The sequence below is a fragment of the Chlamydotis macqueenii genome, chromosome 21, assembly GCF_036417535.1.
Source record: "Chlamydotis macqueenii isolate bChlMac1 chromosome 21, bChlMac1.mat, whole genome shotgun sequence".
Taxonomy (NCBI): domain Eukaryota; kingdom Metazoa; phylum Chordata; class Aves; order Otidiformes; family Otididae; genus Chlamydotis; species Chlamydotis macqueenii.
This window is the reverse complement of record NC_141576.1, coordinates 753,577-778,416: the sequence shown is the minus strand read 5'-3', so window position 1 is coordinate 778,416 and position 24,840 is coordinate 753,577. Positions and strand designations below refer to the sequence as shown.

General features: G+C 53.4%; 1 protein-coding gene across 1 annotated transcript in view; it reads left to right on the top strand.

Annotated features, from left to right (window-relative positions):
- Positions 1-24,840, top strand: part of CAMTA1 (calmodulin binding transcription activator 1) — a 289,818-nt gene that overhangs the window by 63,079 nt on the left and 201,899 nt on the right. Inside the window, exon 5 of the mRNA XM_086764761.1 lies at positions 9,423-9,490. Within this exon, the coding sequence (XP_086620887.1) occupies positions 9,423-9,490 (68 nt within the window). The remainder of the gene's footprint in view (positions 1-9,422; positions 9,491-24,840) is intronic.

The window sequence follows — 24,840 nt, the reverse complement described above, 5'->3', positions numbered from 1 at the left end:
CTTGATTAGGTTTTTTTTTCTCTTCTCCTTTTCACGTGTTTTAGAGAAAATTATTTCTTGTCTTAGTCCAATTTCTTCTTACCAGGTTTAGCCTTGAAAATAAAGCGTGTAAGTTGTCCACTTGCTGCTCTGAGGAAGTTGAGGGTGGCAGGGGGTCGCCGCTGGGAGCTCTGGTCGTACTGACCTAGAAGAAATGCTGGGTTTAGCTGAGCTGAGCCTTGCGAATCCGTACAGCCCGACTGGCGTTTTCCTTCGAGCAATAAACAACCTCCAGCAACTTCTCAAATTAATATTTTAATGAAAAGTAGAGCAGAGTGGGCTGAAGTCTTATGTGTGCTGGAAGAAGATCTATGAATACGGTCTAAACGGGATAGTGTAAAATACTCATTAATTATTAACTGCCAGCAGGGAGCATCTGAATTCGCTGGGATCAGGAAGGCAGCTGTTAAGCAGGGATGCTGTGGGGCACCTTTCACTGCATGGATCAAGTTCTCCATTTCCATGAAACCTCCCTGGAAGTGTTGAGGCATGGGTGTGAAACCTGGTGTGACTCAGGTTTGGATGATGTTGGCTCCACGTTTTTTTTACCTTGTGCACTCCTGTCATTCTCCGAAAGTTTTCTTTAGGAATGTGCCCAAGCCTGTTTGAAGCTGGTTTTCTGTTGTGCTGAGGCTGCCGTTGGTTTCACCCTTCTACTCCGTTAATTTTACGAATTAAAGCAAGCTGCTCGGGTGCCAAACCTCGAGGGGCACCCTTTCGGCAGCACCCCGGGTGCGTGCTGCCCCGGCAGTGCTGCAGAACACCTTCCCAGGCAGATGACAGATCCGCTGTCGGAGCTCGGGATTCCGAAATGTCATCCTATAATGTCTAATTAAGATTGCAGTTTGAAGACATCATGTACTTTAATTGAAAACTGTAAGAGTAATCTATTCCATTTTTTTCTGTTAAATTAATAGCGTGGACCTTTAGCAGATGGTTAGCGAGATGCTGTTATTAATGAAAACATCCCACCGCCTGCAATCCAGCCGCTTGCCACAGTGCACGACGCGGAGAAACAAGACGCACATGTCCCAGCCACATACACTTTCCACTCCGCAGCTTCGTTCTCCCGTGGTGCCAATAAGCGGTCCCGGGGCTGCCGTTGTGCCTCTTTTCCAAGATTTAAGCTCTGCAGAGGTGTTTCAGCCGACGAGGCTGGGTGAAGGAGCTGGCGGCAGCCAGCAAGCTGCGGGTCATCTTCTGCTCCCTGGTGAAGTAAGGGAAAGCAGGAAACACTTTGGGCCCTCAAAATTGGGGTTTTTCATCCACTGGGGTAACAGACCGAGGGGTCTGGCTTAAGCTGTGTAACGATATTCTCAGGGGTATAAATCCGTGCCTGTGCTGCGCGCGAGCACCGCGTTGGTAGGGCTGAGCTCTCCATCCCCGCATCCTCGTGGGTGAGCATCACTGGGTCGTGTCTGGTGCTCCCAGGTTTTGGTAAGGAACCTTTTGTTCCCCGCTTACGCTTCCTCTCCCCCTCTCCTATTGCTTTGCCTCTTCCCCAGGGGAAAAGCGGCAGCAGCGGAGACTGGGGAAAGCTGGAATATTTATCACTCTCTCCTACGCAGAGGCTCTAAAACGGCTTCTGCAGAATAAATCTCCTTTAAGGCCCTTCTGGAGCAGGGTTTGGCTGTTGCTGTAGGCATAAAAAAAAAATCCTTTATTCCCCAGGCCACTGGCTGGGACCCCCGGCAGTGACGGCCTGGGGAGCGCCGCATCCCCGCGACTTGTGGCTTTCCTGCCTACCGGAAAATGGGCATTTAAACCCCAGCCGTTTGCTGGAGGAGCTGTGGTGGGGGCACGGGGCGAAGCAGAGCACCCTTGCGTAGGTGCCATCAGGCGGCTGATGGAGAGGGGCATCCCTGCAGCGAGAGCATCGCTCCGGGATGAGGATGCTCGGAGGAGCAGCGTCAGGGATGCAGGGATCCGCGTTTCCCATTAGTGCCTCGCCTTTGCACGGGGGGAATTCGTGTCAGTGCCGAGAAGATGAAGTTTGAGTCCCGACGAGGCAGGCACCTCGTTACAAAGCGGATCTTTCTTCCTCCCCCGCCGAGGGCGCTGAAGAAACGGGGAGCAATGCCGTTTTTCCACACAGGGGACAGGTGTAGCGGAGGATTCGCATGGCAGCCCCCCGGCACCGCCTCCCCCTCCCGGGGCAGGGAGCCCCTGGCGCGGTGGGGACTGTAAATGATTCCATTAGCTAGCTGTAGATATTGATAATAAACCCCAGCTTCCATCTAATTAGATAGAATGTTAGTCGGTGTGCCCTTACTCAATTAGAAAAATACATTTTAAATGAAGTTTTAATTTATTTTTGTCTTTAATTCCATCGCGATGGAAGAGGCAGTGTAATAACTGGAAAGCTTGCTTCCGGGCACCCTGCATCAGACAGCAGGCGAGGTGACACCGCGCCACCTTGCTTCGCTTCTGGGGACAGCCAGAGCGAGTCCCGCCAGCGTGCGGCTGGGGGGCTGGTGGGTTTTTGGAAGAAAACTCATGGCACACTTTGGAAAACTAGGGCCATACATGTCCTGACAGGCTCCTCGGGTCGCCCTGGCACCCCACAGCACGGGGGAGCCTCTGTCCCGGCTGCCGCCGGCTCGTGTGGCTCGCGCTGGCCGTCGGTGAAACTGCCGTAGTGACCGGGTTTGTTCCCCTTCTCGGCCCTGGAGAGCACGGACTGAGGCTATTGCTTTAGAGAGCTGCTGCTGGGTAACACTTCAAGACCAAAAAAAGCCGTACCCGCAAAGGATGTGAACCATTTTGGTGCAGAAGTTGCTGACAGGCGCGGGTCAGCCCGACGCGGCCTGGCTGGCGTTCCTCTGCCGGCTGCTCAAAACCTTTGCTTTTCTCTTGCTTCTCGCTTCCCCCCAGCTCACCGAGCGACCCCCTCTCCGTGCCGGGTTGCTATTTTAGGGCAAACGACTGGACAGTGAAATGATACTGCAATTTCTGTTCCGGTGATGCCGAACAAGGTGGTGAGAACTCGCTCGGTGCGGCTTTCGGAGCGGTTTGTACTTGCGATATTCAGAATATTGATGGCTGGAAAATGCAAGTGGCCTGGTCCCAGCTGAGAAGATGCTACATAATCAACATGAATTTGTGTTTTCATTTCAGAGTGGAGGGACTGTAAGGAAGCTATGGGCTGGAATTTGTCTTTACAGCAGCGAGGACGTGGAGATTTCCTAAGAGAATAAATGTGCTTGCGTAAGAGATCACAGCTTTATTAGCTCTGTGGTGTAAATCCAGAGATGCGCACAAACTCTCCTGCTTTCCCTTAAAACATGTGTCTATTTCAGACTTACTCATTTGGGTGCATACAATTCATACAAAGTAATAATTCAAAATTCAGACTTTTTAAAAAAAAAAACCCTAACTTTTTATTACTTTGAGACAAGATAGGTGGCCTAAGCTACCTGGCACTGGGAATCCTGTTTGGATTTAATTTCTCTTTTCCTTTTGCGAGGTCAGTGGGGATCGCCGATGCCCTGCAGCGACGCAGAGACAACCTTGGGGGAGGCTGAGCCGGGAGAGCGCTGCCGCTCGAATCCATGGCTTGAGGCAGCCTGGGGTGCCGTCCCTGGGACAGCGATCGTCCCCTCGGCTCGTGCTGGGGAGTGCCTGCGCTCGGGGTTTTGGGTGGGAAGCTGTCCGGCGTCGCTGCCTGCCAGCTCTGTCACGGGACGCCTCTGCGCCCGCAGCGCTGCGGTCTCCGGCGGCGGCAGGCTGGAGCGCAGCTCTGTATCAGCGCATGAAGCCAAGCTGATGCGGGCAGCAGCTCATCATTGTGCGCGCGGCGCTCCGGCAACGCGCTGGCAGGGACGCGGCCGGCTCCCCGCACCTTCGCCGTGGGGCGGGATGCTCCGGCAGCGTGGGCGGGAGGCACAACTACAGCCGTGTCCTAAGCGCGTACGTCCCATGCAGCAGCCTTTCCCTGCACCTCCTCCGGGCTTCGTTTGGATTCAGAGATCATCTTCTGCCAGGCAGGGGTGTTCGTTGTGAAATTCAGAGCTTTTTGTAACTTTTTCTTGCTGTTTCACTGCAAGTCCTTCAGCTCGGGGCAGGACAGAGTCCGCAGCTTTCCTGCGCGTGTGATGGGCAACGGGCCCCTCTGCTGCCGCTGGCGCGTTTGGATCCCTGCCTGTCGGTCCCTTCCCTGCTCAGAGGCGACGTCCGCTGCCGTTCCGTGCCGAAAGAGCAGCACGCTTGGCGGGAGCTGCTGTGCAGCACATGACAAGCGCTCTGCAGCGAGCAGCTCCCGCTGCTCCTTGTCCCGTGCTGCCGGGCCGCAGCGCTGCCACTCGTCCTCTTTGCGGCCGCTGGACACGGGCGGTGAGATTGGGCTGGTGTCTTCCCAGCGCTGAGGGCAGGGCTCAGTCCTGCGGGCTCTGGTTTGGGTGGGAGAGCCAGACGAGCGCATCAGAAGCAAATCTGGATCTGCACAACTTGCAGTGCTTCGCCCTGTCTCAGCAACGCCCGTGCGGTTTGCTCGCTGACGTTTCCAGAGCCGGGCTTAGAGGGGACGTGGGGCCCAGCGGGACGTCCCGGCCGGGGGCTGCTGGGCTCGGTGCGCGGTACCCCGGCCCGCGGATGCTCTTGGGCGGCCGTGGGGTCCTCCCCGCGCCGTGTGTCCTGACCCATGCCTCGGGGGCTCGCCGGCAGCGGGGAGCCGGGCGTGCATGGCGAGCCTGTGTGTCCCTTTATTTCCTTTACTCGCTTTGTAATTAAACAGCGGCGCTGGGACATTGCCGGCGTTTCAAAGCCTGGCTGTGTCGCGTCTGACCTTGCTGGTGCCATGCTGCCTTTTGTTTGTAATCTCTGGCAAGAGGCAGCCCAGAAAGGGCTTGATAGGAGACAGAGCAAACAATAGCCGCTCTCCAAAGATACGATGAATGGGAGGTAATTGAATTTTTTGGTGAAGACATTGATTTGACCCTGTAAGGCACACAGAGCGAATCATTAGGGGAATTAACGCACATTAAAATGCAGGGGTTTTTATCAGAGGGCTATTATTGTGTCCATGGTTTTGTTTTTAATTATTTAATGACTTTGTGTCTTCTAGTGATAAATCTACTTCTTCCTTTTTTCAAAAGGAAAAACGATGTTGGCGTTGTGACGGGTGCATGCCCCGAGCAGCTGATGCGCAGGGGCTCTTCGTTAGCGGCCGGGCCGTGCCCCAGCGCGCAGGCAGGCGCGTGCTTTCAAACCGCATCTCTTGCGAAGTGTTGATGAAACCTCGGCGTCAGTCTGAGCACTTTCTTCTGGGCCTTTCAGACTTAGTATTTTCCAATCTGTCTATAGCAAAACCTCTGTAGGAATTAAGTTATTGCAAGGAGCTGTGTGGAACGGGGTGTTTGGGAGGAAAATTTCCCAACCTGGGTCGCTCGGAGTGGGTTGTGACAGTGGGGTGTTGCACTGCTGACCGCTCTCAGTTGCCTGGGGCTCCAGGACTTCTCAAAAACCTCACCCTTGTATTTTACATCTCACCGGTGGTGCTTTCCTCACCGTGCTGATGGATTTGGGAAAAAAAAAATTGCTTTTTTATGACTTGAGCTGCTTGGGTTTGCCCTTAGCTTGGTTTGGGTTTGCTTGGAGGAGCTGCTTGGCTGCGGGTTTGTGTGTGTGCTGCCTGTGTCGCCTTTTCCCCAAAAGCATCTCTTTTCCCTCCTACGCCTCCGGCTTTGGAGCAGCCAGCGCCACGCGTGCAGTGCCACCCGGCTGCTGAGTGCTGCCAGCCCGGAGCCTGCGGTGTGCCGGGACTTTCCTGGGCCACGGACGCAAGGTTGTACAGTTACAGAGCACAGAACGTGTGAAGAATGAGGTTTAAGGGGGTTTGAGGTGGGCAGCAGAGAAGCCTTCCCCACCGCACCCTCCCTGCCCAGGTCCTGTGCGTCCCAGCCCTGGGAGCAGCTTTCTCCATCCAGGCCGCTGTCGCCGGCTGCGGGCATCTCGCTGCTGAGCTCCTCCGTGCACCCCGCTGCACGCAGCGCTGCTCGCGCTTCCGTTGGGAACGAGTGTTTTGCTGTGCAGCAGTTCCGGGCTGGCCCCCTGGCCCAGGACGGGCCGTTTGCTGGGACCGCTCCTTTCCCCTGGCTCTGTGCCCGCGCGAGCATTCGTGGTGAGCGTCACGGTCTCGTCTGTTTCTCACAGTTCTGCTCCAGTTTGAGGTAGCAGACGAGAGACTGTTCTCGCAGAGCCGTGGTGCTTGTGTAGTGACGGAAGCTGGCACACAGGTGTCAAACCGTGAAGGGTTTCTGCTGGCTTCTCCCCTGTGCGGCGGGGGTGACGTCTCCTGCCCCGGTGCCCTTGTGAACTGGACCCAGGAGCCAACAGCGCAACAGCTTGCGATGCTGAGCACGCTGCCCGCTCCTCGCTGGTGACGCCGAGATGTCCTGGTGAAGGATACGGTGCTCCGGGCCGCAGGCAGGCACAGGCAGGGCGAGCAGACAACGTGGTAGCATTTTTTGGGGTTTTTCTCCCATTTGCGTGCCGGTCCTTGCAATCCGGAGCACTCGGGGCATGGAAGGCAGCACGGAGGATTTGCTGTCTCTTTGCTGTACGTGTTAATTTATAGCGCTGCCGTGAGCTAGATTTTCCTTGTTATCCAAGGTATTTCCTCTGGAGGAGGGAAATCAGGCTGTAATGTATCGTTAGGCAGAAAGCCTGGGGGAGCTCCTATCCTGGCTGATGCGGATCCTTCTTTTATCCTGTTAGAGGAATTGAATTAAACGGTTTGAGTTGTCTGAAGATCCCCCTTGGAGCCTGGCTGGAGCGGTGGTTTCTGTACTACCGTGGGGGCATCTGCTCCCCGGGCATCTTGGCAACGCGCCCGCAGGTTTCAGTGGGTCCCCCACGGGGTCACCCGCGTACCTGCCACCTCGATCTGCAGCTTATTCTTTGGTCTGCCCAAATTTGCTGAGCAGGCCCAGGCTGGCAGCGTTGAAACGATGCTCTGCCCCCAAACAGGAGCGTCTCGTCGCCGCAGCTCCTCCTGTCAGTGACAGTTTTGGGATGAAGGTGTCGAGCGTGCGGGGTACGGGCCGACTGGAAGGAATAAAGTGAGCAAGCCTTGGGTAAAGCTGGCATTTGTTCACCTGAAGTACTTTGGTTTTCTTTGCTACAGCGGTATGGTTAGTCAGCCACGAAACTTACAAGTTGCCTTATTCTCCTTACGGCAAGTTGATTTTTGGTAGGACTAGGCAAAATCCTGTGCTACTGCGCAACCCCCCAAACCTGCCAATTTCTGCAGGATTTGGAGGGTGAACCAGCCGGATCTGTCCCTGCGCTGGCGGGACTTGTTTCTGTAAATGCCTGCTCATGCAGAGCATCTGCCAGGAGCGCGCGGGGAGCGGGATTTGGAGAGGGTGCAGAGAGCTCCCTCTCCGGCAGCCGCCGGTGCTGTTTCGCGCTGTCTTCAGAGCTCTCCTCGCTGCAAGGTGTGAGGTGATGCAGGTTTGTCGTGTAGTCGAGGACAACTCAAAAGAGATCTTGTTTCATATTTTTTGAAGAATTTTAGTTGCAGAGTATTTTTTTCATATACATATATATATATATATACACACACATGAAACCAGTGGTTGGCTCTGCAGCTGCGTCAAAGCCGTGCGTTAATGCTGCGTCAGTGGCTCTCGAGGGGAGCCATGGGCGATGCCTCTTCGGCGCCCGATGGCCTCCCGGGGCAGGGCCTTTTTGGCTCTGCAGCATCCACATTTTAGCACTTGCATCTGATTCAGCTGCGGCTGCTGCAGAAGTGCAAGGTTTGGGGTGTTCTCTGGGAAGGCTGCAAGGTAGACGGTGTGCCAGCCAGCGGTGTCCCGGGGGAGGGCTGCGTTGGGTTATTGTGGCGCTGAATTTTATGCAGCAATTAGCCAGGAATTAAAGAGAGATGTTTTCGGAGCGTCGTGCCCCTGCTCCTCCTCCTGGCTCGTGTAGAAGCAGTGCCGCTCCCATCGTCTGCTGCTGCGGTGATGGTTTAAAAATGCAGAGCTGGACTCGGGAAGCGAGGGCTGCGGCGGTGGATTCTGGGAGAATTTATTTGCAGTGTAAACATGTTGGTTAGGAGTCATTAATATGACATTCACACAGCTCTAATAAAGTACATAACACGGAGATCTGGCACTGCTGCAGTACCCAGGGGACATTAAGTATGAGTCTTAAAACCAAGAGTATTGGAAACAAGATATTTTTACGTCTCGTTTGGGAGTAATATAATTGCATTTTGTGGCTCTAGCAGATGCTTGGGCCAGCTGGTTGGAGAGCATTGTGGATTTTTTTAACTTTGGTACTACCAAAGCTACAACCTTATCTAGAACTATCTTTTAAAGAAAAGAGAAGGAAAAAAATAATCTCCTGGTCAGAAGAGCCGTTGCTGGTGTGCGCGGTACCCTCACGGTGGCACAGCCTGCAGACGCTTCTGTTGGAGATTAAACTGCACGTGCTTTTGGGTCTAATTTGAGGCAATTAAACGTTCAAGGCAGCTTCATTGACCTTTCTGCATAACTTTTGCTATTGCGGGTCTCTGTGAGAAGGGAGATTGGACCCAGCTGGGCGGCAATTTTTTTGAGGAGAACTATCAAAAACTGATGTATTTCTGAGTATATCTTAATGGGTGGGGAAAAAAACCCAACTTGTTTGCTGCAGGCCCAGGGGTCTCTGGCCATCTCTAGGTGTTGGGACGCTGCAGGTGTGGTGGCAGCAGCCGTTGTGGTTAGGGATGGTCCCTGGTCCCTCTCCGGCGCGGATCGTCCCGATCTCTCCCGGGGCTGCAGAGGATGCTCAGCCTGTCCACGGTGTGGCCACCCACAACCGCTCCGTGTTTGTACCAAAGAAATTGATGGGCGGCCACCCCACCTTCGTCAGGCGCATGTATGAGCACCGTCGTGAATTATCTTGCTGGTGCCGATAATTTCCTGCGAACAAATCGGTTCTGATCTGGAAGTAATCGCCCGTATCATTCCTGCAAGTGGGAGCAATGACTTATGTTGATGTCACCCGCTGGCTTTTTATGGCAACGATTAATAATTCAGTAATTCTCTCTGCAGCGATGCTGTTCTATTTATAAATATTTAATTTAGCTTCCTGTGTCCGTGCTGTCGCTGCCCTCCCCTTTGCCTCCTGACGTAACACCAGGCTCTCGGCAGTATCACCAAAGTTACCAGCAAATTCTCTGTGCTGGAAAATATTAATGCCTTTCCTGATTTGCATCTCTTCGTTACGTTATTTAAGTCTGGCTTTGGTGGAGTTAAAACCTGGTTTAAGCTGCAGACCTGACCCGGGCTGGTGGCTCCTTGTCTCTCTTGTAAAACTTCTCTGTTTTAAAGCTTTTCCAGTTTCCAGCACAGCCATGCAAATAACTTTTTTTTCTTTCTGCGTTTCTCTTTCAGGAAATTGCAGCTTATTTAATAACGTTTGAAAAGCATGAAGAATGGCTAACAACTTCCCCTAAAACAAGGTAACGTTGCTCGTGCTTCAGCCTGCGCAGGCGCACGTTGACTCCTTCTTGCTGGTGACTTGACTCGCTAATCAATGCCGCGGCCACCCAGTGAAAGCTCCCAGCCATGCCTGATGGCTGGTGACACCACACTCGCATTAATTGACTTAATGAGCACTTTATTGAATGAAATCAGATTGATTAAAAATGGAACAGCTGCAATCTTGACAGGTTAAAGTTTTAACCCAATTGTTCAGGGTTTAATTGTCTCCCTCCAGATGAGTGGATCTGAACGCCTTTGAGCGAGGTTGCAGACGATTTATCCTGACAGAGCTCCCTGCAGCCTCCACCTTTAAATAAATAAAAAAGCGCGGAGCCCTCCCGTGCGCTCTGCCTGTTTAACGTGCGGGCGCAGGGATTGTTTGTGTTTTGGTGTTTTTCTTGCTGGGGTTAAGTGTCTGATGGCGAGGAGATCCCAAAAAGCCGCATTAACAGACATGTTTGCAGTTTATTATTCAGTAAATGTCATGTCTTCTTCACACTGCCATAAATGTTTAACTCCTCCGCTCCCCCGGGAACCGGTACGTGAAGTTTCGGCTGCGGATATTTTCTTGCTGTTTCAGCTGTGTTCAGGCTCGCAAAGTTTCCATACGTCTCGCTAACGCAAAAAACAACTTTGCTTTCTAATGTTGTGGGCTTTCTTCTTTTTTTTCCTTTTTCCTAACCCAACTCTTTCCTGTTGAAAAGGGCAGATCTTTGGAGGGAGCCTGCTAGGACCGAGGTGGGAGAAAAGCCTTTTTTAGCATCCGGCATCCTGTCGCCACCCGCTGCAGCGACCCGCTGCCACAGGCGTCCTGAGCAGCTCGTTGCTGGGTTTGGCGTCGCTTCCCTCTGCCGTTAGCAGGGGCAGACGTTGCAGGGAGACACGAGGACCAGTGTTGACCCTAACAAATATTGCAGATTGATTCCCCGGGTGTTTCAGAGCTCCCAGCCGAGGAGAGGACGGAGGTGGAGGAGGGCGGTGAGGACCTGCTTTCCATGAAATACAGGGAAACACCAGCTCTCTAATTTTAATGGGGCTTGGTTGTTGTTTTTTTTTTTTCCTACCCAGTCACTTCTGTAGTTTTTGTGGCATCTTTAAGTAATGCATCTGCTTGTCCTGTTAAAATGTGTCTGCAGTACCTGGAAAAGGGGGGTTGGAAACCCGACGGCTTTCTCAAACGGCGCTCTCGGACTTGGGGCTGCTGCGGTGGCTGAGGGGCCCTGAGATGGACCCTTCGCGCTGGCGGCAGCAGAGTCTCGCCCTCGGGAGCGTGTAGATGCTTTGTTTCGCTCCCTTCTCGGCTGCAGGACAGCAGGTAGTAGGATAATATTGGAGAAGGCTTTTTTCTGACCTGGTAATCCAAGCCTCGGAAGTAATGCAAAGCAGTTTCTTGCTGACCCTTGGCTGGATAAGCTATTAAGTGGTCAGGAAACGTGAACTAGTGTGGGTATGCACGGCGTCATCACAGATACGAGATTATAATGGTTTTGTAGCAGTGTCTTGCGATTTTGAGTTTAGTTTGCTACAGGCAATGCATGAAAATAATTTTCTGATGAATATTAGAGTACCTTCCTCCTGCGTGCTTACACTTGAAAGAAATAACGTCCCAAGAGGAGGAAAGTTGTGATGACTGTTCAATGACCTTCTTAAATTGTTGAGTTAGTTTTCTTTCTTTTTTTTTTGATATAAAAATTAATTGGAAGAGTTAAATGCTGAGTTCATACAATCAGGGTTCTCGGTGTTACAGAATTAACGACATCGATCCAGCGCTGAACTGGAACACTCCCCGTTCTTTGTTTGCTGCTGTGGGTGCCATTAACTTCGTTGTGGAAAATTAATAGAAATGAATTGCACCACTGCCACTCTCGGAGTTATTAATGAGACTATGTATAGTGTGATTTGAGGAGTCACTGCTAGACGGGTCGCTGTGGACTCGGAGAGCAGTTGACAACGCGTGTCGGGAGCTGGGGGTTGTTGGAGCTGTTGGCGGATGATGGCGATGGGGTTTTGTCGCAGTCCAGTTCAGCGTCCTGCAGAGGAGCCAGTGGTGTTTTGACACTTCTTGGGTTCCTGAGCTGATGCAGAAGGGTGGCAAGAGAGGAAGAGTTCGTTTTGAGCCACGCCTGCCATTTCTGAGTGTCTTCATCTCGTTCTCATGACGAAGTTTCCATGTTTATGATGCGGCACTGGTCAGATGCTGCTTTGGTCATGGGTGGGGGAGGAACCCTCTTGTGATACCGCTGTGGTGGCATTAGAGGAGCTATGAGAAAGCTTTTAAAGGTCTCAAAAATTGCTTTTTTCAAGTGAAACTTCTTGTTGAATGACTCTAGTTGATAAAATATGCTGATATAAATATACTGGAATATTATTACAACAGTCTTTTGAGCGCTGCAGTTTATCAACATAAATTAACAAGCACACCTCGCAAGGCATCGACCTTGACGTTTCCTTGAGATGGTGTTTGGTTACTTGATAGTGTGCCAGATAATCCGCAACGGGTGTTCCAGTCGGCAGGCTGAACTGGGGAGGCTTTCTGCTCATGCAGCAAGGCTGGAGTGCCTGACATTTCCAACTTTAAATGCAAATCATGATGACAAAAAAAATCACTTGACATTTGTATATCAAGTAGAACTTAATTGTTATTTACGTTGGAATTTCAATGACAAAGCCAACTGTCTCAGTCCAAAACCGTTCTGCTGGATGAAGATGCTTTCCTTGTCTGTTTCCAAATGCCTTCTCTAATTATAATTTTTAGAGTATTTTGAAAATGCACATGAGCCATCCAGCGTAGCTTCACCGGTGTGTCACAAGTGAGGCTCGGATGACTGAAGAGGCTTGACCGTGCCCAGAACCTGCAAGGTCAGTTTTCCAGCTGGGAATGCAATTCAGATGCGTTTATGCACAACACTCAAACCCGCTGAGATCCCGTGTCCTTTAGTGTAGGACTGGGTGTTCGGTTATTGAGGATGAGGCCGTATTTCTCCTTTCAACAGCTGGTTATCGCTTCCCCGATCCTCGTGTGCGAGCAGCTCCCTGCCCCTTGCTGCACTGCGATTACGTTTCTGCTGCCTGTACAGCAGAACCAGAGGTTTTGGGGCGGGCACGCAGCAGGTACCCAGCTTTTGTTTTATTCCTCACAAAGCCCAGAAGATAAATGTTTCTCGGGAAATGTTTCGGGAAGCGGACGCCGTGATAAGCCGTCACTGGTACCAACACGCGAAGCGGCGGGGGAGATTCCCAGAGGCAGGTTTTTCAGCCTGGGAAGAGCCCAAGTGCTGTTTTTAGGCAGAGACTTGGCAGTGATTAATATTTCTGCAACTAAAGAAAGTTGGGCGGCAGCCTGCTTCTGCGAATCAATAGCGATTTACATACAGCGTCAGCATCCATTTGGGGGTAATTCGGTTTTCCTGCTGCTACCTGCTGGGTTATTTTTAGCATTGTAATTCCCCTCTCCTGGCTTCAAGAAAACCAGCGTCGCTTTTGGTGTAACGGGCTGGGCCGGTGGGCTGGGGGGCATTTCCCACGGATAAATCCCCACCTAATAAATCAGAGCTGGGGCTTGGTTCATAACAGCGGCAACGACAGGCGCCTGAGCTCTGTTTGCTCGTCCCGCCCGTCCGAGCTCTTCCATCGGAGGGACGATGCTTGGCAGGCCCCGCCGGGAGCCAAGGGGAAGCGGGATCAGCGCGAGCCCTGGGGACGTGCCATGGCAGCGAAAAGCAGGGACATGAGTAACCCAGCTCGCTTCCGTCACAGGCGTCGCGTCTCGGAAAGGACTGCTCTACCGCTTATTCACCTCGACTTCTGCTGATGCTGGTCACTAAACCAGGGGATGCAGATTGCATTGGACTGGCTAGAAATCACTTTTCCTGATGGAAAATGCACTCCCAGCAATTGCTGGCTTCCTCTGTTACTTTTTTAGCGATTTTTGCTGGCCCCGGAGTTTTGAGCTCTCCTGAGTAACTCAATTTGTTGTGTTAACCGTGGGCTCGTGCCCAGGCTGGAGCGGAGGGCACCGGTCCGCAATGAGATTTAGAGGGAGCGTGGCAGGGAGACCTGACACAATTACTGCTTCAGCAGACCTGCCCGGGGGTGTCACGGTGAGAAAAACGCGCGTCTCCTGGGGAAGCATCGCCGTGTGCGGTGAGCCCCGCTCCGCGCCGGGGCCAGCCTGGCCCTCCCTGCTGCTGGGGCAGCGATGGGGCAGCGACGGGGTAGCGATGGGGTCGGCATCGGCCTGTTCCTCTCACAGAGGGATTGCTGGGGAGGACCGACCCCACTCCGCAGCGAGAGGCAGGGTGAGTCCTGCCCCCGGAGCTTCGCCTCCCCCGCGGAGCATGCCCCGTTCCTTACCTGTCCAGCGGTCCAGCCTAACAGACACATTTCTTTATCGGGGGCTTCTTAAAGAAAAGCTAGGATCTTGCCGTATATTAATATTGTACGAAATAATTAATAGTAAAATTAATTGAATTATTCAATTTTCAGGTTAAAAATAGGGTAATAAATATTCATAACTTATTTTATTAAGGGAATTTCCATTTCCTGTGTCATTAAAATGAGATTAACTAAGGCTGGGTTCAAATGAATATTGAAAACAATTGTGGTTTGGTATCAGTTTGCTGTGTGAGGTCATTGCCTTGCCAGGCAGCTTGCGGATGCGCTCCGCGCGGGAGCCGTCCCGCTGTACGGGGTGGATGCCGCTGCCGGGAGGTCGTGGCGCCCGCGAAGTGAGCTGGACGCTCTGCGTGGAGGAGAACCTGGTGTGAGCTGGAGGTCATGAAAAGGCAACTGCCCAGAGCTTGTGATGGATGGCAGAAGGTCTGTCCGTCTCCCCTTCTGCTTGTCGCAAATAAAAATGCTCCTGAAAGCCTGTTCAGACTTTCAAAGTATGTTTTAAAGGTCTCCGCTTCCTCACGTAGCTCGTACCCTCCACGGTGTCCTGCACCATCAGCTCACCCGTGTGCGGTGCTGAAACTTCGCGTTTCCTGCTGGCGTTGCTGGAAGCTCTGTTACATGTTTGGGCCGCGTACGACCTATTTTCCCTCCCTCAAAGGCAGCGTGTGTGCTGTCAGCTCTTTCTGGCTTGGGATGCTGCTTGACATAATGCCTGCTAAATGTGGCACATCCCTCTTTACACTTTAAAGATTTCATGACTCTCAACACTTTCTTCTTGCTGCTCTCAGTATTTCCTACTCTTTTCTTTTCCTCTTCCCCCTGAAGAGGATAGGCAGCACAGGGATGGTTTTAAGCGGTGTTGATTCATATAGTTTTTTAGCCGCTGTGGTCCAGGGGTGTTGAGATGCCAATAATTAATTCCTTTAACAGCTTGTCCCGTTTGTTTTAACGTGACCTAACAGCAGAATCTCTGGGAACGTCAGGATGTCCTGGCCCAAGTCAGTTGACGGTCTTCAAGGATTTCGTGCAAGCCCTTCCCGTGACTGATCCGGCCTGGGCAGCGGGTGGAAGCTGGTGCTCCTGGAGAGCTGATCTCCCTTCGTATTTAATCGGCGCTCAGGAGGGCTGTGGCACTGCGGAAGGCAGGACCGGCCAGGTTGGACAATGGCGGCGAGATGTCCACGTATACATTACGGATGGGATTCACCTGGCGCGGGTGCTGAAGGCTGGCTCCTCCAGCCTGCTGATCTCTCTGCAGCCACCGCGTGTGGTCAGCCGGCCCCGACTTTTCCACGCGTCAGCTGGGTGCGGTTCCAAACATGCTGGCTCCGTAGCTGGTCCGTGCACGCGGACATCTCCTCCTGCCCCCGCTCCCAGGCTTTGGCAGGGATAACAGTGCTGGGGTGTGAAGGCTCCCACGCCTCTTCAGCAGAGTCAGGGAGAGTCCTGCAGTGTCGCCCCTCAGAGAGACAGAGAGCCCTAAAAAACATGGAATCGTCAGAAAAAACAATTTTCTGTTAATAAAATGATTGAATTATCCAGCAAACTACTGTCTGCCTTCAGTGAGGCGTGGTAGGCTTTTCCTGACGATAGGTATGGCCAAGGAAAATACATAACATGCGCTTTTGGACAAAACTGGCGTTCAGAATTTGGGCAGGCTCTGACGATTTCTAGCTCAAGCATAACGAGGGTGGGAGGATGCTCAGGGTTTCAGAGGCCGCTCGGTACGAGCGAGTCCCCCCGTGCCGACCGTACAGTCTGGGATTAACGGGCTGCGAGCCAAAGAAGAGAGGAGCTGGGGGAGATTCTGGGCTGGGGACTCTTGATGGCCAGAACCAGACCCGCCGCACCGTCCGGTGTTTTCGTGCCTGTTTTGCTTCCAGCCAAAAGGTGTGAGGAGGACAGAGGGTTTCACCGCTGCTGCGGGACCACTTTGGAGACGCCCTTTTCTTCGTAGTGTGCAAGGGCTGCAGAAGGGCTGGGAGAGCTGGTGTTTGTTCACACTGGTTTAAACCGCAGCAAAATTAAAATCTTTGTCGCGGTTTAAAGGCTTTGCAACTTAATTTGTATTCTGGTATGGTAATCAAGAAGCATCTTTTGTCCAGGAGGTGAGATATGCAAAAATAACCTTTAAGTTGCTCATAATTAACCTTTAATGATATTCTCTCATTTTTTCCAATGCATTCTCTGCCTCAAAAACAACGTACAGAACGAGTGCCTGGCACTGCTTGTTGCATCTTAATGGCCTGCAAATACCAGCTGATTGAAAATAAACTATTTATTGGGATCATTTATTGACAGAGGTTTTTCCCTCCAGGAAATCTGGCACTGCAGTCGGAGTGCTGGGCTGGAGCCGGGTGGAGTGCTGGCCAGCGGAGATCGGGACGCCCAGGGTCCCATGGAAAGGGTGTGTTGTGTCCGGAGGGTGGACGCTTCCCTTTCCAGATGCGGACAGTGCAGCATTTATGGCAAATACGGCGTGATTTAAATTGCACATCGGTGCGTTAGCGGGCGTGTGCTAGAAATCTGGAGTTGGGAGGGGGATTTTTGCGCCCCGTGTGTATGAGCTGTGCATCACAGAGGACCTGCTGTTCCGATTGGGAGAATCCAAATTGATTTGTGTAACAAACTGTCTGGCAGAAGATGAGGAGATGACTACACGGGCTGGTTTTTGGGTTTTTTTGGTTTTTTTTGGTGCTGAGTAACAGTATGTGTAGGTGATGAGCAGGCTTTTATCTTGCTGTGGCATGAGGAAGAACTTGCTGCCCTGGTAGCTGGCGTGCTTGGCTGGGGCACATGCCATTCGTGTGCACACTGCTAGGCTCGCAGTGTCCTTTGATTTCTCTGACGGGGTTGTGATCTCCCTGGATATTTACAGAAATGGGAAATTACTCCTTGTTTCCCCTCCCAAAAGGTTGTGTCCCTTGTGCCAAGAGTTTCGACTTTCATTTCTAGTGTACCTAAAATCCAAAGGCTTCCTTTCTCGAGGTGCGAACTGCAGCCTCCTGTTGTGGTTTTCCTATTCTTCCCTTTCCTTCCCAGCTTTTTGAGCAGCGTCCTTCTGCAGTTGCTGGGAGCTGGTGCAGTTGGGGGATGGTTGTCACTGCTGGTGGGCGGCGCTGCCCAGTTTAACCGTTCCTCTAACAGGCAGTGCCCGAGGAGCCCGTCTGCGCGCGCCGCGGCGCTCCGGCGAGGGTGCTGCCCGCAGCCGCCTGCTCTCGTTTCAACTCAAAACTTGCTGCTCTCTCTCCAGTTTGTCTCCCCGACCCCTTGCTCGCTGCTCCGCAAGCTCCTATAAATTCCTGAGGCTGAGAATTCGATTTGGTTTCTTGCAGTTCACCCTCTGTTTTCTAAGGCATCGATTTCAAGCCCCCCAGTCCTTGCTGGGGCTCTGCAACGTCAGCCTCGTCCCGCAGCTAGGTGTGACCGTCCTCGTGCTGTCGCTGTCGAGTACGGAGGGACGTCTCTTTCCATTTCACTGCGGCAGCTTTTCTGGGCTTCGTCCCCAGTCTGCTCTGCCTGCTGTATTCCATACTCCATTTCCATGTGGCTTTATGCTGGTTTTCCAGGATCTGTATGTCCCTGTGCTTGCATTTAGAGGAAAATCTTGCGGGAGCGAGAGGTGCTGGAGACGGGCAGGAACCTGCTCAGTGCCAGCATGGAGGAGCTGGGAGTGAGCAATGAGTACGAAGGCTGGGAGCACAGATACAGGGGCTAAGATATTTTTATTCTTTTTTTCTTCCTAGTCCTGGGAAATACAGATTTAAAGAAATCTGGAAAAGATTCTCCTAGAGTTGCACTTGGTTGGCATTCTTGCTACACGTGCTGTAGCAATACTTTTAATATAATTAAATTTTAAATTCCGTGTAGAATCTGGTGGGTAGGCAGATGTACCGGTATGTTAAACTTTATGTCACTTAAAAGCGGTTTTCAAGTACATCAGAGGGAGACTATCCAGCTGTAAAATTATCTGCTTTATGGCGCTGCGTCACAGCTTCAGTCTTTTGTTTTAATTAAAAACATACCTTAAATCTCACACCCTCAGATGATTTCCACCATGCCTTTGTTTCCTGTAATTTACAGACAGAATATAACCCACCCCGATCCTTCTGCCGGTTTTTCGTAGGGTTTACAGAGGGGAAGAGGTTTGGTAGTCAGGATAAGCCCTTGCCCGTTTTCCTTGGAGCGCTGGGTTTCCTCCCGTCCTGCCGCGTGTGCCGGTGTCTGGGGCTGCTGGCCGTGCTCTCGGGGGCAATAACCCTTCCCCAGGGCTGGGCCGCTCCGGCGGGGAGTGGAGAGAAGGGTCCTGCCCGCGTTGGCCGGAGCGTTTCGTTTCCCCTCGCAACGTGCCTGCTGTACCCGCCGTTGTTTTTTCCGCATTAACAGACAGCACAGCCCTGCAAAGCGCTCCTGGGCTGGGGTGTGCGGGGCGAAGGGCTGTTTCCAGTGCGACAAGCAGTAAAAGGGGTTTGGGAGCTCCTTGGCAGCCCGGGCGTGTGGCGGTGCCTGTGTCGGACAGGCGCAGGCACGCAGACCCCCGGGCTTTGCCATTGGCGTGGGGAGCAGCCCCAGGCGCCAGCACGTGCACGGCTGAAATGGGCTTTGTGTGAATTTGCTCTCCAGTAAATGTGCCCGGCGCGGGATGGAGATCTCCGCTCCGCAAACAGGAGCCTGCTGGGTCATGAACAGTGCCGTTGCTGGAGTTACATAAACGGCCTGGTCCCGGGTGTCCCACGTGATGATTCGCCAAGTTTTGTGGCGTAATTTACGTTTGGCTGTAGGATTGTTGTTTTCTATTGATTCTGAGGGAAATAAGGCAGTAGTGTACGCCCATCATGAGCCTTCCAGTGGGATGTGAGAGCTGGAAGCTTCCCAGCGCGAACTCCTGCTGTCTCCTTGGCACTGACTCCCAAACCGCCGGCCCAGCCGGTCTCACAGCGAGCATCGCCTCGCGCTGCTCCTCTGTTGGGCCGCGCTGTGCCTGGCGCTGTGGCTGTCTCGCCTGCGCCGTGTGCGTGGGGTTAGGCGCTTGGTTCGACCTGGCCATGCTGAAGAGGTTTCCTGGGGTCCTCCCCGAAGGGCAGCTGTCGGAGCTGATCCCTCCCCACGTTCCCCAGCCCCACATCTGCCGTGGGGTGAAACTAAAACCTTTTCTCCCATGGTTCAGGAATTATTTTTAATTCTGATAGATGAAGTTTTGCTTAAGGATGACTCCAGTTTCCTGGAAGGGACTGGTTTTTCCCATTTTCTCCGGTGTGCTTTTGTCTTGGAGCGTCTTGTTTGCTAGCTGCTCGGATGCCTGGCGCTTCTACAAAATGAACAGTGGAATTATCAACTCTGGCAGAGCTGTCGTGCCTTTTCGCGGCAGAGCCAAAAGGTGCCGGTGCGTACCGCTTGAAGGGAGTTTTTCCAGCCAAATGTAGCAGTGCCACGTGCAGCGTGAAGTTGCCGAACAGTGCGGAGCGCCACAGGCGGCTAACCTCCACCGATGCACCACGCGTCGAGGCAGCCGGGAGGTGTTTAGGGGAGAGGTACCGGGGGTCCCTCGGGAATCAGCGGGCACTGTCCGGCTCCTCTCCCGCCGTGCAGGCGGGATCCCTCCCTTTCCTTGATCGGTGTGCGTGTGAGTCCTGCTGCTGCCTCCGCGAGGGAATTGTGCCCATAGTATTATTTCTGTATTTATTTTGTAAATGTCAATGATGAACTAAATTAAGATAAATAATGCTGTTCCCTCTCGCTGTTTAATTTACAAAACTTTAATGAGACTAATAACATCTGTACTTGTTCCGTCTTTCGGCTGGCTGGAAGATGGTTATCGGCTCTGACAGCTCTCTGCTCAGCTTGTCTTCCAGTAACGTTTAAAACGAAGGATTTTACAAATGTGGTGTTAAGCCATTTGGTTTTGTCCGTGCTTCGTCTTATACTGGTGGAGAAGCAGAGGGACCAAGGCAGATGACAGAACACCCTGTTTACAAGTGGAATTTTAGTGTTTTAAGCCCTGATGTAAAATGCAAGCAGTGGGCAAATGCGCCGCTTTGAATCGCAGCAGTGGAGATGGGCGGAGGTGGGAGCGAAGCCCTGGCTCCGGCGCCTTGTCTGCAGCCCCTTCTGCTCGTTTTCACGGAGATGCCGTCCTGGGACGGGGAGCCCTGGTCTCCTCTGACTTCTCCTGGAAAAGCAGGGAGCCGGTGCCACCCTGACCGCAGGGCTCCCGCGGGTCAGCGGCGCTCTCTCTCCTTGCCCTCCGTAGTCTGCAGGGTCGGTTTGGGGACCAACGCGGTGCGTGGAGCATCGCTGTGCCGCCACTCCGGTGCCCTCGGGAAGGTGACCATTCGCTTCCCGTCAGTTGAGCTTCTTGCACAGCAAACGGGTCAGCAGGGGAGGTGATCTTGCTGGGTAAGCAATTAGCTAAAATAAACTGCTTGAAGGACAAACTGTGCAGGGCTCTCGCTCTGTAACAAACAAATTGATTGACTTTCTTTGGTGTTTGTGGGATATTCCCTCTATTTTGCTTCACTCCCCGGCTAAAAGGCTCCCGCATTCCCTCCCGCCATCTCCGGGCGCTCCAAGGTGCCGTTAACGCCAAAGGTGTTTTAAAGGCTTTGTCTGGCTCTTTTGAAGCGGCGGGATGTCACGAGCGCGACCTGAGGCTCTAACACGGAGCCGCACCGCACTGCTGGAGTGAGGATTACGGTTCTCCGGGCCCTTGGCTGTACCCGTGACTGGCAAAACAGCCCGGCCGAGTCGCCAGGGTTATTTACAGCAGGTAAATTAAAGCCCTGGTACGAATCTCTGCTGTGTAACAGGATTTATGAGCAGCTAAGAAAGGTTGAAACTGTTGGACCAGTTACCAGGAAAATATTTTGTGTGTAGGGGGATTTGGTTCACTGAACAGCGCGTTGTGGCAGTCGCCAGCGCTAAGGTGAAACGCGGCCCGGAGTCAGGGTTTTCTGTGTCCTGCTTCTTATCCCTACATCGCAGCGTTCGGAGGGAAACTTCTCAGGCCAACAGTGCTGACACCGTGGAGGACAGAGGAATCGGCCGTGCGGTGAGCTGCCGACTCCTGAGTCGTCGTTTGTCTGTCTGCTGCCTTCTGGCTCCGGTGTGCTGGTGCGCCGGTTCCTACACCGCACCGGTGCTGCGCCAGGGCAGCCTCACCGAGCACTCGACGGGCGCAGGGCGGGTGCCTCACCGCCGAGACGTCGCCGTTTCCCGGGGGCTCGCCAAGGCCTTCGCTGTGGCCGCTGAACCCGTTTGCTCCTGTTCCCTTCCGCTCAGGGTTTGGGAATACGGAAGAGCTGTGTTCAGAACAAAAGCTGCCACCCTAGATGTTCCAAATTCAGTTATCCTAGGAACTTTTGTGGGGTCTGACTGGGGAGAAGCCTCAGGAGGGCAGCGTCCAGCACAGCATCCTTGGGCGCCAAGGGCACCCATGGAGTTTTGAGAGAGGCCTACGATTTGTGGCTTTGGGGGTTTTGTGGTTGGGATTTGTTTTGAGAAAATGGCATATTTCTTATTTCTGACTCATCCCGAGCTCCCCAGAGGCTGCCTCACCCTTCCGCAGCCGTCGGCGTTAGTGGGGACGCCGCGGAGCTGTGCTAGCCGCCACGCGCAGCCTTTTCGCTTGCCGGGGCTTTTGCTGGTTTTGTGTTGCGACCTTTCCACCTTGTTGCCCGACCTTGCCTGCGTTCCTGGGAAGGGACACGCGTACAAACAAGAAATGGAGACGCCGGGTGGCACCCGCAGCCGCCCGGGGACGCGTGCTGCGGGGCTGCGTCTCCCCGCTCAGGGGCGTTTATAATCCCAGCCCGCGTCAGAAGAGCTAACCAGCTCTGAATTGTTCAGCAAACAATTTTTTTATGAACTGTGCCCTTTGATAACAGTGCCAGTGAACAGTGATTCGTTGTTTTGTGCTCAGCTTTAAATGTAGGACAGTGAAGATGTGGAGGATTTCATAATCGCCTCTCCACTTGCTTGCCCTGCTTCCTTCTCTTCCTCCAGTTTTACTCCCAGGCTTTTCTGCTCACTGCTCTGTTTGTTTTCTTCTTCTTCTCAGTCCCACCTCTCATCTCCTGTAGTCCTGAAATTGACAAAAAGTCACTTGTAAATCCTGCGGTGCTGCTGCGCAGGTCCCAGATCTGGAGGGACCGTGCTGTCGGGTGCAGCTGCCTTACTCGGTCCGCCCGCCTCTGCCGCGATCCCAGCTCGATGGGATTCCGTAACGGGCGGCCTGCGAAGGTTGCTCAGCGCTGGGGCTGGCGTGAGCGTGGCCGGGCTGCGGCTGCCTCGGGCGGGGACGGGAGCGATGGAGAAATCCGAGCGTGGGCGCTGGGGATGCGGAGGGCTGGAGGATTGTACTGGGGGCTGGGGGTCTGCTCCTCGCCAGTGACCGTTTTAGGCACGGTAAGAACTGTTGGAATTGGAAGAACAAATCCCAGTTTGTATATTCTTGCTGTGTTCTGTGTCACGTGACTTAAAAGAACCGGCGTTGTGACCTCTGCCTGCTCCTCCAGCCCTGCCGACACGGGACGCCGCCGCGAAGGGCAAGGAGCGGAGCAGGACAGAGCTGTCCTGGGTCACTGTTTGACCTGCTCCTCGTTTGCTTGAGCTTTGTGCGTGATCGGGCACACAGGAAAAACGTACACTCTTTAAAACGCAGCGGGCCTGCCCTTCCCCGCAGCCCTCGGCAGCGCCCTGGGAAGCGGGAGCCAGAGCCGCCGGCCGCTTCTCCGGGACCCGGGAGGTGCGGGCCGTGGACCTGACCCCTCGCTGTGTTTGCAGCCTGCTCGTGGGACAGAGCAGGATTTTGTGGGTCACACTTTCCTTCCCTCGCCCTCACCGAGTTATTTTTTAATTACTTTTAAAATCGATTTTGTTGTTGTGGAGCAGAGATCCTCCGCACGCGCACGTGCCTGCGGCCGCAGCCTGGCCGGGTCCCGCGGGCTGGGGCACAACTGGCTGTGCTGGGCTCCAGGCACCGTGGTGCTCTGCCCCTCCTCAGCTTTGTCTGCGGGATTTTTAGCTTTTTTAAATGTTTTTTCTTCAGTCCTCAATTTCGCCTCTGGCAAGAAGAGTTTTGCAGAGAGCAGCGCTCTGGGAGAGACCAGGGCTGGAGCCCCTCTCTTTGGGGTGTTTGCCGCTCCCGCGGGAGCTCCGCTGGGTCAGAGGAGCGGTTGTTGCTTTTGTTGTGCTGCTCTCGGTGCTGCTTCCCTGTTACGGTTCTGCTGAATGGCCTCGTGACATTCAAACTAACAAGCAAACGGTGCAGTTTAGATGTTTTTTAATCTATTTTTAATGATTAATTCTGCTTCCTACTGTTTAGGAGCCACTAATGGCAATGCAGTCTTTTGACAACTTCCAAAGAAGTTTCATCTGAAGTAAAACAAAACAAAACAAAAATCCAAAAACAAACCTCCCACGCAAAATTCCCCAAACCCAAACCACACAAAATCCTCACTCACTCTCAGAACTTTCTGAACTATTACCAAGTTTGCTTGAAGCAGTTCAGCCTCTCCGCCTGCTCAGGCAAAAGTAGAACTGTCCCGTACGAAGTATTGCTCCTTTTGTTATTGTTGTTGTTATCTGACAAGTTAGCACTCTCCTGAGCTGTGCTCCGTCAGCGTTGAGTCTACCTCCTGTCGCGTCGCTCTGCATGGTTCTGTGCGGATCACCGTCGCTCACACCATGAGCGGTTCAGCTCCAGACTGATCTCCCCGTGCGGCAGATTGCCCTCTGGTAAGAAACGTATGGGATGTTAACCGCGTTGTGGTTCTGTCAGGAGCGGGGAAATTAGAGCGGGTAATTAGCTCTGACCTAGGGATAGGCAAGTGCTGGGCAAGAGACCGCAGCGGTGGTGGGTGGAAAGCCTGCGCCGCGTTGGAGGTGTGTTGGGTACCGTGCTGCATCTGGACATCGCTCCCTGTGAGCCTCGGGCACCGGCGTCGGGATGCCCAGGGTGCGGCGCTGACGCCGGCGCTGCGATGCGCAGGCTGCTGCTGGCCAGCCACAGAGGATCGGGAGCCTTTCCTGCCTCTGCGGTCTCGGGATGAAGCGTGCGGTGCTTCAGCGGTGTTTCAGCAGGGGCCCCCTCTCATCCCCTGGGGCGCTAAAGCCCCATAAACAGGGCAGGCTGTGGGGTTGTCATTTTGGGCTTCCTTATGGCTTTTCTGCTGTGAGCACCAGCTTCTTCCCAAAAGTTTACACGCATGTTGAAGGCAAAATTCAGTGGGAAAAGGGATGCTGACATTTTGACGGGAGGTGGTTCCTCTTGCCGGGCGTTACCAGTGTTTGACTCTGGGCGCGCAGCGGGCCGGCTCCCATCTCGTTTCCCGCATCTGTGTCGTGTCAGCGGTCGACGCAGGGAGAAGCCGAAGGTCGGGGACTTTGCAGGCGCCCGGACCACGCGTGAGTGCACGCTGGAGCGTTCAGCCGGAGCAGTTGTGCCGGTTGTGGCTGTTGGGATGGATGCTCAATGAGTATCTTGAACTTTTGGCCTCTGCTGTGTTTGGAACATAAATACATGGGCCTCTCATGGAAAGTGGGAGAAATTCCAGGGACAACTGCTGCAGTGCGTTCAGTAACTCAGGCTCGGGATTCATGCGGTTTATATCCAGGATTTCTGTGTTCTGGGCTGGAAAAGTGTGTTGGGGCGTTTGCTGTGTCAGACTGCGCTGAGAAGCCCAGGGCTGGCCCCACGGTCCAGCCTGGGACAGCATCCCGGGGGTGTGAATGGGGCAATCGCGGGGACAACTGTGTCCTTAAACGCGGAGATTCCTGAAGTATGTCGTACTGTTCATCTCGGCAGCCAAAAACCAACGCACCAGCTGATGCGCGGGCACAGTCTCGCGGTTGTGATGTTGATGTGCGGAAGCGGGCATCTGTTGGGAAGGGGGTTGTGCCCTTGCAAGGACGTTACCGCACTCCCAGAAATGTG